General features: G+C 34.6%; 1 protein-coding gene across 4 annotated transcripts in view; it reads right to left on the bottom strand.

Annotated features, from left to right (window-relative positions):
- Positions 1-15,212, bottom strand: part of STAU2 (staufen double-stranded RNA binding protein 2) — a 229,572-nt gene that overhangs the window by 173,418 nt on the left and 40,942 nt on the right. For all 4 annotated transcript variants that reach the window (XM_012723014.1, XM_012723015.1, XM_012723013.1 and 1 more), the window contains exon 4: positions 11,811-11,946. In XM_012723014.1, the coding sequence (XP_012578468.1) occupies positions 11,811-11,946 (136 nt within the window). The remainder of the gene's footprint in view (positions 1-11,810; positions 11,947-15,212) is intronic.

Here is a 15,212-nt window from a genome sequence, read left to right as displayed (position 1 = left end):
TTTAACTAATTCTTCTCTTATTTCTAACCTTCTCAAAGGAACTCTCAGGTAACTCTCAAGTAGAATTAGTAACTCAGTTTTAATACTGCTTTGGAAGTTTCTTCTCTAACTCATTAAGAGTCAAGTTAAAAACCTACTACTGAGGACCATGAACTTTATAATGTATTATTTAAATACAATGTATCGGGCCCACAAATATAGGAGATAAAGGACAATAAGGAAGAACTGGGGAGAAGAGCTCTCTAGATGGTAGCGGTAGAAGGGAATCCACAGCAAATGAAGTGGTCAAGCCCATAAAAAAATCTTTGCACAGATAACATGGGAAAAAAAAATCAAACTCAGCAGACAATTTCATATGTGTATGCATTTCATCTAGCAAATCTTTTTGGAAAGTAAGTTTCACTCTTACAAACACAAACGTTGAGAGAGAGTATGTGTAAAAGGCACAACCTCAGCACTCAAAGGGTCAAAAATCACACAAATGAACTTTTCTTAGCATAAGATAAATTAATTCTGTGCACCAAAATTGAAATAGCTAACTGGCATTTTCTTTCTACCTAAAACACGAAATTCAAAATGTGTAAAGGAAAAACGAATTCTGAAGCCAAAACATCCATAAACTAAATAAAGCTCATGTATGTTAGACTTACAGGAGCACTTTAGGAGCTAAATCAAAAACTAAATTTTACTCTTACTTTTTCCCAATTCTAATTGCAGTATTAGTTTTCAAGATAACAATTTAACAGTATTATCCAATAAAATAAGGAGAGGGTGGGGGAAAACACTGTTATACAAAGCTATGTAGACTGAAACAAAATATAATATGACAATCTGATTACCAAGGATGATTTAGAAAGTAATAAAAGCAAACTTGGGTAACCAAAAAACAGATGTCTACAGTATCTGGCGTAAAGACAACCACGCATACATCTATGATGCTTGCAATAACAGTTGTCATTTATAAGACTAACACTGAGTCAACATAAAAGATTATGTTCATAGTTGTGGCATTTTTTTAATATAAAAATGTATGTCATCATGTTGGGGGGGAATCTATAAGCAATTACTGATAGAAGTTTTAGTTTTAAAAGCAAAGGGGAACCCTATTGAAATTATTTGCACACCATACATCTGACAAAGGATTGATATCAAAGATCTGTAAGTATTCATACAAGTTAGCATAAAGAAAACAAATAATCCCATCCCAAAAATGGGCAGAAAAGTTAAACAGGCATTTCTTCAAAGTAGACATACAGATAGCCAACAGGCACACGAAAAAATGTTCTCCATCACTTGGCATAAGGGAAATAAAAATCAAAGCCACAATGAAATACCACCTCACAGCTGTGAGGAGGGCGCATATCAAAAGATCAGAAACAAGTGTTCATGACTGTGTGGAGAAGAAAGAACCCTTTTACACCACTGGGAGGAATATAGACTGGCTCAGTCCATATGGAAAACAGTATGGAAGTTTCTCCAAAGACAAAAAATGGATACAACCCAGGAATTCCACTCCTAAGGTATTGACCAGAACACAAAAACACTGGAAATTTGCAGTCCCATGATTATTGCAGCACTACTTAACTATTGCAGCCAAGATAGGGAAGCAAGTAAGTGTCCAAAGCGAGACAAATGGATGAAGATGTGGTATACACACACCATGAAACCCTACAGGACAATGAAAGAAGATAAACTATTGCCATTTGGAAGTGTAAGAAATTATACTAAGTGAAGTTATCAGTCAGAAAGACAAAGACAAATTCACTTACATGTGGAGTACAAAGAAACCAAACACGTGGTCAGATAATTCAACCTTAAAAAACTAACCTCTGAGGGCCCTCCCTGGTGGCGCAGTGGGTTAAAGCACAGCACTAAGAAGCTTAAGCCACTTCAGCATGAGTTCGATTCCCACCTGTCCCAGAGGAGATCCACATGGCGTGGCAGACCTCTCCTGAAGCCGCCCGCAGCTCCCCTCAGCAGTGTACTTCGTCGATCTGCCTGTTCTGCTCCCCATTCTGTCTCTGGTGAATCCTCTCACCCTCCGCATCTCTGGCCTGTACCCCAGTTCTGTATGAATAAATAAATCTTTAAAAAACTAACCTCTGAAAGCTGATCACAGAATTGAGTCCCCAAAAGGGAGAAAGAGAGGGTCAGAGCAAAGTGGGGAGAGAGCACAGTGGCCGATGGCGGTGGACTATGGGTGCGCTGGTGGAGCTATGCTTCAGCGACTGACTGCACTAGTGACCAGCGGCAAGCGGCTCCTATGCTTACAGAAGGGTAACAGCTATGTGAGCCAACAGTACTTCAATGCAAAGTTAAAGACTGATAAAAAAATAAACTATGAGTAAATAAATCTTTTAGTTTTCAAAAAGGGATAAATGCAATTTGAAAACTTGATTGTCCAGAACAAAGGATTCTCTTAAGATTTTGGTTAAATGTAATTCTTATCTTATGCTTTAATTCTTTCAAAAATTCTAGGACATGACAATCATGTGACTCGTTACATGTTCCCAGAAGAGTCTGATGTTCCCCAGTGTCTGGGGAAAAGCACAACGTCTTTAAAAATCTATAAGCAGGGCCCCCCTGGTGGCACAGTGGGTTAAAGAACAGCACTAAAGCCACTTCAGCATGAGTTCAATCCCCGCCCTAGCGGTGATCCATATGGTACAGCAGACCTCTCCTGACCCGTCAGCTGCTCCCCTCAGCAGTGTACTTGTCAGTCAGCCAGTTCTGCTCCTTACTCTGTCTCTGGTGAATCCTCTCACCACCCCTGAACCTCTGACCTATACCCCAACTCTGTATGCATAAATAAACATTAAAAAAAAAAAGTGTGTAAGCAGTCTTTAAGAAAGATAAGGGCCCTCCTTGGTGGCGCAACGGGTTAGGATGCAGCACTGCAAGCTGGCTGCAGCTGCTTCAGTGCTGGTTCGATCCCTAGCCTCGGAGGTGACCACATGGCATATCAGACCTCTCCTGACCTGCCTGCTGCTCCTCTCAGCAGTGTACTTTGTCGATCTGCCTGTTCTGCTCCCCACTCTGTCTCTGGTGAAGCCTCTCACCGGCCCCACACCACTGGCCTGTACTCCAGTTCTGTATGCATAAATAAACAAATCTTTAAAAAAAAAAAAGAAAGAAAAAGAAAAGAAGGATGCAGCATTTCCCAAATTTGTGATCAAATCCCTTTTTTTATGAAGTATTTACTCAAAATAGTTAGAATTACCTAATTATCTTCAGCTGTAAAGCAAAGTAAATTTAAATTTAGAATCCTATTATGCAACTTCTAAACTTTTCTAATGTACAGGGGCAAGAGATGTGAGAAAAGGAAGAATAGAAATTACCTTTACATTGCCATCACATTTTAATTTTATTATAAAAATTCCAAATGAGATACTTTAAGTAAAAATCTTCATAGTTTATTTTAAAAATAACTATTTGGACTGTTAAAGCATTCTTAGTGTGAAAACCAACTGCAAAAATAAATTCATGCTGCCCTCTAGTGGTTCAAAATAAATACTCCCCGAAAGACTGAAGATAATCATATAAATGGGAGAACTACACATTAAACACCACATGAGAAAATAAGATTATTTTTTGGCTGTGTCTGAGCTCAAAAGACCTATTATGACTTCTATTTTCACAGTAGAGACTTTTAAATTATCAAGCCATTTTCAACACATTTGCCTAAGCATGCAAATATCAAGATGAAAATATACACCTTCTCTGTACATTCTGCAATGGTAACCTCTAATAAAGCTTCTCTTCCAAAGTCTATAGCAATGTTCATCTCAAATTTAACATGCATACTCCATAGAAGAATTTTGAAAACTATGTATATTCAATTTACACACTTCTTATTACATCTAAAATTCTAATCAACATCTGAAGTTTTTCATTAGAAGCCTAACTACTTGTGAAGGATGTAGGTTCCGGTTAATATAATCACTGACATTTTAAAATCAAAATGCAATAAATGTACCCAAAAGAATCTAATATCATACCAGATTAATAACTACTGTCATCTTAAATACATAAGCTGTTTTAACAGATCAACTATTTTATATTTTTTCCTTCTTGAAAAAGAAGAAAAAACATTTCATCTCATTCTTCCCATAGAATTAATCCTAATATTTCATATCTCAGTTTTTATTACTCATTCTATCATAACTATGTATAAAATATGGGTACTAATGAAAATTTTACTTTTATTTCCTATGACTGTAAGCATGTACATTTTTAAATTCTGTAGCATGACCCATTTTTATTATTAGCAAATAAGCAATGAAAAATATAATAATTTCACATTTTGAGAATTTACTCTTAAATTTACCCTGAAAAATTAAAATTTCAGTGGGCATGCTTTTCAGAAAGATCGAAAGAACATTAAGAAGATTTACAATATTTGATAAAATTGCATTAAAAAGGAATATTTCTTATTGAAAGTGAGATTCTCAATTGCAGATCTATTTCAGAGTTTTTAGAGTTAATCACTGACCTATATAGTGTATTGCCTATTTTCTTAATTTAAAAAAAAAATCAAGGTTTAGACTTATCAGATCTGCTTGTTTATTCTGTACTTCATTTCTGTTTTATCATTACTTCTTTATCTGTATTTTCACTTACTTTTTAAATTGTCATGCAACAGTAAAAAATATCTTCATGAGTCTACTTGTATGTCTTTCAATGTTATGTTAAAGTTTGCATCAAGTATTTTTTACATGTTACTTTGAGTGTATTCCCCAGTATTTTATCCTTCATCATTATGAATTGAGTTTTCCCTATTGTTCTACTTATTTCCTTGTGTGTTTCTGAATGTGAAGGCCACTCATCCTAGAAGTTAATTTTATATCAGGAAAAGATGAAATTGGTTTTATTATTATCATTTTGTTGTTAAATTATTTTCTAAGTCTTATGTCTCTAAACTGCTCACCATAACCTGTACCTGTTAATATCTCTCTGACAATCCTGAATAGTTTTGGAAATAGTGTCTTAATATTGATGTTAAATAAATAAGTAAATAACCTTCTAATGTACTTTCATAGTGTCTGTGGTAATCACCATTTTGGTATTCATCATTCCAAGTTACACTCATTTATCTTCCCCTATTACACTGAAGTTCATGTTTGCCAGCATCTTGCTTGGATATGTTGGATCAATCTATTATTATCTATGATTATAATCACTCTAGTGTCAATGAATTAGAGAAAGTGTCTTCAAAAAAGAATCTGGAACTGAGAAGTGGTGGTAAAAATTGGTGGAACCACTTCACATACCTATTAGAGCTGCTATTATCTAAAACACACACACAAGCATTATCAAGGAGGTACAAAAACTAGAATGTATGCACAAAGCCGATACTGAATGAATGACTGAATAATGTGCTACTGCTTAACAACTCCAGGTAGTACCAAACATTAGATTCCATACTGCTGTTATAAAATACATGTCATCCACAGTGCACTGTACTAAGTCACTACCTTTATCACTTTTTCCATCTTCAGCTGCCTTTCCACTGCATCTGTATCTGCTGCAGCATACCTAATAGCAGCTACAGACAATACACTACATCAACATACATTTTAACTGACCACAAATTCCCTTCGAGCCATTATATCAGTACATGTATAAACTAAGAACCTTGCTTAGGTTTCCTAGGTGTTTATGATAGAAGGCTAAATCTGGTCCCATTACACTAACCAAAAGCACAAGCCTCTAAAATGTTTTGTAAGTAATTTTATTTTTATCTAATATTTGGGAAAAAATATGTTCAGGGACTCTTCATATTTCACTTCAATGGTAAAGTGTATTTATATTTTAATAAAATGTAGAGTGTCACATCTGGTCTTACCAAGCAATAATACTGTTATAAAGAGTTACAACATCCACTAGTTTCTACTCTTAGTTTTAAACACAGCCTGCCTAAGACAAAAGCTTCTAACCCAAAATTATGTTCATGTATCTTGAAATCATCTTCCTGACTCACTGTTCATTTTCACATGAAACTGACATATTTAGAGGTTAAAGAAAGTTCAATATTGGAGATTTCAAATGGTTAACCATCAGCCTTTGAATATTTAACCAAAGTGAATACCCAGTCTGTATATTGTTTTATCAGTACACAGCACCATCTGGTGGCAGAAAGCAAAACTGTCTATAATACAGGTATATAGTTTATCAACCATCCATACTTTCCAATGTGCCTTTTTTAAAGGACATTAGAAAATAGTGAAAACACTCTGACAGTCTGAATAAATCTAAAATAAACAAAAGCCATTCATCTTCCTATATAACAAAAACATTGAAATACATTTGCTTATTGAAATCTTGGTTATTTCTAGTTGCACAAATAATAACATTATGAAATAAATTCTGTTCAGATACTTGAGAACACGCTAATCAAATTTCATTATCAAACTGTGAATGACAACCACACTGTCTATAAAATTCTTTCCAAGATTCATAGATTTACTTCTCAGGGCAAAAAAAGAAGCTTCAAGTAAGTACTGAACTCTCATGCCATATGGTAAGAGAAAGAAACTTTATTAAACTAGCTACAAGTAAGTGGGAAGGAATTAATACATTAAGCCAAAGACAACCAAATATTGGTGTTGCCAACACAAAGTATACTAACGATAGCTGAGGATGAAGGCACCTGGCATGGGGTGAATGTCATGAAATTGTTCCAAAGTGAATGATGAAAACCAGTACAAATAAAGTAAATCCAAATTCTAGACATATAAAAAACAAATAAGTTCCTCAAACTTGAGCTGTATGCCAAACAATACCATTTTCTGAAAGATATGTTGCACATTCCTATTCCAGAAGCTCTAGAGTCTTAAGTACCTTTTCCCAGGTGTACTTCCAACAAACCCTCAAAGACAATATCTCATATTCTGCATTAAGCTTTTAGAATGATAAAGTGACTCCCAGAACTTTCAGAGGCAATGTAAACTCAACATGGTGAAAACTGATTTCCTTGTATTTCCAAAGACCTATTCCAACTGATCTCATTGTGGACAGTATTACCAGCTTTCCTGATAAGTGAAAGTTATCCTTAATGACCCCCCTCCAATCAGTTTCCAAGTATTGTATCAAGAGGAAACTTGTAGATATCTAGATACTATCTATTCCTAAAGAATGAAGACAAAGTCTTCAGTGTTCTACGCTCTTATCAAATGAAACCTGAATTACGACAACATCCTAATTTACCTTTCTTCTTCGAGTTCTAAGGCTATTAGAATTATGTTCCACATACTACCAAGCAGTATTCCTAAAACACATTTCCAGTTATTTTACCCCTCCATTTAAAATCTTTCAATAATTCCCAATCACCTTTATAATAAAAAGCTAACCCTCCTGGCAAGTTATGTAAGGCCATCATATCAGCACTCTGCCTCAACTTCAGCTTTTTCATTACAGATAAACCTAACTACTTGTCAGTCCATGAATGAACTGAAGTTGTCAGGATTCCTGGCTATTATGTCCACAAGATGCACTGTTTTTCCACAACTTCTTCACTCGGCTACTAATGCCTACTTAAAAGTGAAGATTCAGTGTAAGTGACAAGTCCTTCCGGGAGCACTCAGTGACTCCCAATCTTGAGTGAGGTGGTTGGCCTCGATGCTGCACCACATCTTTCGCTACCTTCTGTTTCTTTTCACTGCCTTCCTTTCCAATAGATTCAGCATCTGCCAGATGTGTTTTATCAAAGTACCTATTCTATCACAACATGTAGCAAAGAACAAGGATTCAAAAAATGTCTGTTAAATAAGACCTTACCAAAGTCTTTGCATTTGGTCTCAGCTCTGTTTACAAGTCAGGAAGCTCAGGGCACTCCAGTGCCTACCCAAGATCACGAATAGCTGACGACAGAGTAGTATTTGATCCAATGTTCTGACTGTAGTAGAAACGGTTATCAGATTCTGCCTTTAAAGAGCCATACTCAGTATGTACACTGCATGAGTGGTTCGAAGAGGCTACACCCTGTTTTGCTAGGTTGGGCACATAAGCAGGTTTGGCCAATTAAAGTATCCCCCAATTCCAAATTAAGTTTATATAACAAATTCTGGGGAGAACAAAGTCTTTCTTGGCATTTTCTAAGAACTATCCAAAAATAAAAACTTGTTCCTTTTCTAGTACTACAAGCATAGGAACTATGTAGCATGTGAGGCATATAGCAAATGGCAGTGAACATCTTCGAAAATAAAACACAAAAAATTAGGTAAGTGCTAGGAAGAATTAAAAATGAAGCAAGGGCTCTCCCTGGTGGCGCAGCAGGTTAAAGCACAGCACTGAGAAGCTAAAAGCTACCTCAGCATGAGCTTGATCCCCAACCAGGAGGTGATCTATATGGGGCAGCAGACCTCTCCTGACCCGCATGCTACACCCCTCAGCAGTGTACTTCATTGATCTGCCTGTTCTGCTCCCCACTCTGTCTCTGGTGAATCCTCTCACCGCCCCTGAGCCTCTGGCCTGTACTCCAGTTCTATATGAATAAATAAATCTTTTTAAAAATGAGACAAAAGGAACACTGAAGCCCTCCATCCAATCAAGCCTGAGATCTTTCCAAGAGACCTTTTAGTAACATCACCCAAAATTCTCAATTTCTCATAATCTAGCTTGAATGGCAGCCCGTTAGCATTCTGCATCAGCAGACCAGGAGACTTTCTGAACATTAGTAAAGCACTAATGCTATTTTCATCTGTAAACAGACAAAATTAAATGATAATCTACAGAAGGCTGATTTCAGACAGCCTATCCCTCTGAAAAAGTATTATGTAAAAATTTTGCATCCCTCATGAAAATTATGTATAATCAGATCTACAAACTGCCAACAAAGGTAAAATATCTACATTTTTTTTAAAGATTTATTTATATATACATACAGAACTGGGATACAGGGGGTGAGAAGATTCACCAGAGACAAAGTAGGGAGGCAGAACAGGCAGATGTACTGAAGTACACTGCTGAGGGGAGAAGCAGGCAGGTCAGGAGAGGTCTGCCCTGCCACGTGGTCACCTCCCTGGCAGAGGATAGAGCTCATGCTGAAGTGACTGCGATAGCTTCATAGTGCTGTGCTTTAACATTCTTAACATAAAAGTAAACCAAACCACATGATCCCTGTTAGCTCTCTAACCTCACACAGCTCTTCACTCCTGGTTCCCGCTGTCCCAGCCACACTAACTTCCTCGTAGAAATGCCAACGTGCCAGGCACACTCCTACTTCAGAGGCTGTGCTTGTGTTGCGGCTCCTGCCTGGAATGTTCTCTCCCTCCCCACATCTGCCCTTCCTCCCTGCCCCCATGATACTCTGCATTGCTTATTCCCTTTCTTCCTTAAGGTTTTTATCAAAGTCACCTCCTCAGGAAGGATTAACCATGTGAAAAATTGAACTACAAGTTTTCAACTACAGGCTAAAACAGACAAGAAAGGAATGAATTACCTCATGGAAAAGGGACCTCAGCACAAAGACCAGAAAAGCCAGAGGATAACAGGGGGCCTTATTTCCTACCAAGACAGTACAGTAAATTCCCCAGACACACCTGGGAGAAAGTGAGGATTGCAAATGCCTAAGCAATTGTGTCAGTTTTTCTTACATATCCTGAACAATAATATTTAAATGAACTATTTACAATTTGAACATGACTAGGTTTTAAATGAAAATGTTTCCACCACAAACAAGGGACCAAAAAGTATCAGAATACAGAGAGATTAAATTATCTTCTCCTCACATCTGAGTTACATCAATAAATATATAAAATGATGTAAAAGGAACTGGCCTAGAAGAAATGATATTTATGTAATGTGACAGAGGTATTAATTAACTAATATCTCAATGGCAACCATATTGCAATATAAATGTACCAAATCAATGTTATACACCTTTAGCATACGCAATGTTATGTCAATTGTTATCAATACTTTTAAAACTATCACTATGTATCTGTTCATATGTAAGAATTTCTTAAACATAAAAACAATGAGAAAAATTACAAAAACACAACATATTAGACTATATAACACTGAAAACTATAGTACATTAAAAGAAAACAAAACTAAAAGCCAATCTTTTTCAAATCAGGAAAATGACAACACTAAGACTTAATGCTAATACCTCCAACACAAATATTTGAAGACTAAACAAGCAATAAAATATGTAATATTTCATTTAAGTTTTAACAAAAATGCAAATTTAAAAGGACAAATTCAAAGAATTAATAAATATTTGAAAAGCTGTTCCTTGTCCCAAGTAGTCAATAAAATAAAATTTTAAAAGTATCATTTTTTATCAAATAAAACAGTTTGCCTTAAACCCAATCAGATCAGAATAAAACTGAATCCACTATAAAAATTTAGTACAAACTTTAAAGTAATTGGGCAATATATTATTCTTTTTATAGTAATCTAACTTAGGGAAATAATCAGTGATTTACACAAAAATTTGCATATAAAGATTCTTGCAGATTATAGTTATTGTTTATTATTTATAATTAACTGATCAAAAAACAAGTATAATTCATTTATATTATTCCTTGTTTGCACCTGTGCATATACTTGTAAAGTATTCCCTGGACATATGAAGCATATGTAATCACAAAAAATATTTTTTAAAAATTTAAAGATATGAAAAGTGAAAAGTGAACAAAATACTGCATATACAAAATGAACAAATTGTGATATATTCATACAAAGGATCACTACCAAGCAAGAAAAAAAGGACAAAACCCAAGGACAGGCAAAATAAATCTCAAAAACAAAGCAAATAAGCAAGAAAACCATTATACAAAGTAAAAAAATTACAAAAGGGTACATACTGCATGATATGTATATGATTGTCAGCAACAGACAAAAGTAGTGTATGGTGATGTAATATAGTGGTTACTTCTATTTAAGGGCAAATATGCATTGAGGAACTTCTCAGGGTTGATAAAAACATTCTGGCTCTTGATCTCAGGGGTGACCACATGAAGATATACATGTGACCATGTAATCAAATAAAAGTCTAGTACATAAATACAAGGATAAAATTAATTCATAAAGATATACACTTCAGATATTTACATCTTCACCAGAAGCTTATACAGTGTTGTAACTAAACAACCTCAATAAAAAAAGATTTGTGCATTTTATCACTCATCTGTTATGCCTGCAAAGAATACAACAGAAGTTATATGTAAAGGAAAACTTCAATTTGAGTAAATAAATTTATTTGCAAAGAAGAAAGCAAAATACATAAAAATATTAAAGATAATTAATTCTATAACTGCAATTAATTTATATTTTCTTACTAATTTTCTGCATTTTTCATATTCTCTAAAATGAGTTATGACTTTCATAAATGATCAAATACATATATTAAGTTTTTAAAGTCTATATACTCATAAAAGAAAACTTATATTTGTAACTATCAAAAAATATGCAATGTGCAGAAAGACTCATTAAAAATTTCCCATAAATTATAAATTCAGGTGTACAATACATTGAGGTTAAACATGAAAACACTACCTAAGGTAAGCACATACTTGGTGAATAAATGAGCAAACCAAGTGGCAAGCCAGCACCATGCTGTGCAATGACTTTAAAATTTGGTCCTGCCTACGGCAAACACAGGATCTCAATTCAATTGAAAAAAATTAGTTCCTGAAAATGAGGTTTTCCAATGTATTACTTTAAACATAACTCGTGACCCTGAATTACCTAAGTTCCATGTAAAATGCGCAAAGTGGATCCTCTTTACAATAAAAATATTTGTGAATTTCAGTAACTTTCACAATATTAATGAATAAAAACAAAACCAAAGAAGACATACAAACCTCTGATTGTACATGCCCCGAAAGTTGTAATTAGCTCTATAATTTGGGAAAGGCTTTGGATCTAATGGCCTGTAGATGGCAGGCTCTCCCCTTTTCATAGCAAGCCCATTCAGTTCCACAGTTGGAGTTATACTACCTGTTTAAAAAAAATATTAAAGGCACACAAGTGAAATATTTCCATAATAAACCATGCAAGCTATATTTATATTACATATAATTATCATGGGAAAAGGTAGGAGTAGATGGGCCATCTGTATGATTTTTCTAAAGTAGAATATAGACAAAGCATATAAACAGAAAAATTGTTTCTAATGAAGTCTGGGGTATTTGGAACATTTTCTGTAAAGACCAAAAATTCAACTTTATAGTCATACTATTTCAAAACAAAGCAACTATAAGATCCACAGATTGCTTGAGCTGAATGTTACAAAGTATTAAACTTCAACATAACTTACCCCAAAAAAGCTTACATTTGTTTAATTATTAGAAACATCATCTGGGAATATTTACATTTTTGCACTTAAGCTGCAAGTGAGCAATGAATAAGGGTCATCAATAAGTCTAGATATATCTAATGAAAATAGTATTTTCGTTTTTCTATTAACCAACAGGTCAAAGTGAATATAAAATATTTTATAGAGTAAAATAGAGTAAGCTCTAAAATAATCCTTAAAGATACCTACTGACTTATTTATGGATGAAGCAATATATTTGAGATTGATTTCAAAATAATTCTTAGGGGATATAGATGAGAAACCAGATTGGCTGCCATTGTGTTGGCAACCTAAAGTTGGTGATGGGTACAGGAGTATTCACTACTCATTCTATACTTTTTTAAAAGTTTGAAAATTCTTCCTTATTAAAAAAAAAAAGACAGTTATTAAATAAAGGCATTTTAAATGCCTAAAGAGATTTCTCAGTAATATAGTGTGTGTACAATAAAAAAAATTCACAAAGTCACTATGAAGTTTTTATGAGTAAAGTTCATTTTCAATGCAAATTCTGCAAAATTTCATTTGCATTATCAAGCCTTTTGTACCATACATTCAAGTTTCCACTCATCACATACAAAAATGGGTGGACTTAGTGCACCAGAGAAATCACAGCTGGCAATAAAGTACCAGCAAGGGGGTAACAGTCTGACACAAATGTGTAACAGTAGCCAGGTCATAATCCATCAGTCATTCAAAAGTAATAAAGTGCTCAGTATGTCTCAATTCTAAAGAATTCACATGAAGTTACAGGAAAGTATAGCAGCAGGAGCCAAAACAAACTTAAGAAGAGAGAAATCAAAAGAACAGAAGAACAAAAGAGGATAAGAAAAACAGCAAAGAAAAGTTTCCATGTTGAATAGTAAGTGCTAGTAGTCCAAATCCTTGATTTAGTACATACACTAAAGGCAAAGGAAGAGCCAAGCAAAAAGAGACTCTTCTTTCTTACAATATTTTACAAAGGGATGATAAATAAAATGCACAAATCTTAAGCATACAGCTTCAAAATTATTATGTATGTAAACTCATGTGACCACCATTCACATCAGGATATGAACATTTCATCACCCAGAAAGTTCCTTCATTCCCTTTTCCAGCCAATACCCACCTCCCCAATTTACCCGTTCTGACTTGTATCTTCACAGATTAGTTTTGCCTATTCTTCAACTCTGAATATTATTTTGTCTTTGCTTCTTATCGCTCAACATAATGATTTTGTCGAAAATAGCCAAATGTCACTTTTTTTAATCACTGAATGGTACTGCACTGAATAAATGAATATCAGTTTTTCTACTCTGCTGCTGGTGGGACATTGGGATTGTTTCCAGTTTAAGGTTATTAACTATAAAAACACCTTGGACGTTTTTTTAATAAGTCTTTTGGTGGGCATACTCATTTCTCTTGAGTATATACCTCAGTGGAATAGAGTATGTTTGTGTTTAACTTTATCAGAAAATGACTAGTTTTCCAAAGATATTTTTAACATCAAATAAAAGTCTATCAATTTTTCTTATTTCATAAAAATTTAAGTTTAATCATTAGCATGCGCATCAGGTTTTAAGACACTGAGTTCTACATTGTAAAAATCATACAAACAAAATAGTGTAAATTAAAAACTAAGAAAAAGGAAAGAAAGAAAGCTTGAAGGATCCATTTAAGTATGACAGTACATAGGAAATGAATAATGTTTGAAAATCCAGTTGGATTTTAAACTAGGTTTTAAGTATTCACATAATTTAAATAAATAACCTCATATAGTCTTCATCTGAAAATGAGTCTACCATATATCTTCTACATAGAAGTAGAGAAAGTGGCCTTTGTGAAGTAAAGTAGAAGAAAGGCAGAAAACCACATTCTATGATAGAAGGCTTCAACTTTTTAAAAGTATCTCTGTATTCAATACCAAACTAGGCTGACATTTCCACATGTGAACACCCTCTTCATTTATACCATAATGCTCTCAAAAAAAAATATTTAAAGAATTATTTCAAACTACAAAATGTCTCCAGGAAATGCAGAATACCACATTGTTTTCAGTGGGGTTGAGTTGAATCCAAGTTGCAAAAGGAAAATCATTACATAGAAATCTTCATGTATTTTATAGCTATAAAGTTGAAACTGTCAACATAACTTTTTTGTGTGTGATTTAGATAACTAATGGAAATTTCTACATTTGCCAACAATAAATATAACAAGACTAAATACACATACATAAGTTTCTACTGTGTGACAGGTAAAAAGAAAAGTGCCTCAACCAGTTTTTAAGGAGTAACATTAACATTTGAAAAAAGTTGTGTACCAAGTTAAAATCTCTGGAACATAAAAGTTACTCAATAAATATATGCTTAAAGAATGAACTGATTAACTAACCAACCAGGGCCCTTAGAGAACTAGTTAGAGCCAGGGCACAAGCAAGAAAAATACAAGACTAACATTTATTGTGTCAGAGTAAGAAGTACTCAAAGAATTGGAGAAACTTATCAGAACACAGAAGTAAACTTGAAGGGCATACCACCAATCTAACTGGTACAATTTGAAGCACCTAAATAGAGAAAGGCAATAACAAATTACAAGCCTGTCAGTAAAACATGAATTCAAGAGTCTATAGTGATATAAATAAATAAATAAAAAATGGATTGAAACAAAATTACTGGACAGAATGCCAAAAAGTCAAAAGAGAATATGGAATTTTAAAAATCACCCTTGGCAGGGCCCTCCCTGGTGGCGCAGCGGGTTAAAGCACAGCATTAATAAGCTAAAGCCACTTCAGCTTGAGTTCGATTCCCACCAGCCCTGGAGGTGACTACATGGCATGGCAGATCTCTCCTAACACACCGGCTGCTCCCCTCAGCAGTTTACTTTGTCAGTCAGCCTGTTCTGCTCCCCACTCTGTCTCTGGTGAAGCCTCTTA

The sequence above is a fragment of the Condylura cristata genome, unplaced genomic scaffold, assembly GCF_000260355.1.
Source record: "Condylura cristata isolate star-nosed mole 26May11 unplaced genomic scaffold, ConCri1.0 scaffold00009, whole genome shotgun sequence".
NCBI classification, from domain to species: domain Eukaryota; kingdom Metazoa; phylum Chordata; class Mammalia; order Eulipotyphla; family Talpidae; genus Condylura; species Condylura cristata.
This window is presented reverse-complemented; position numbering and strand designations above follow the sequence as displayed.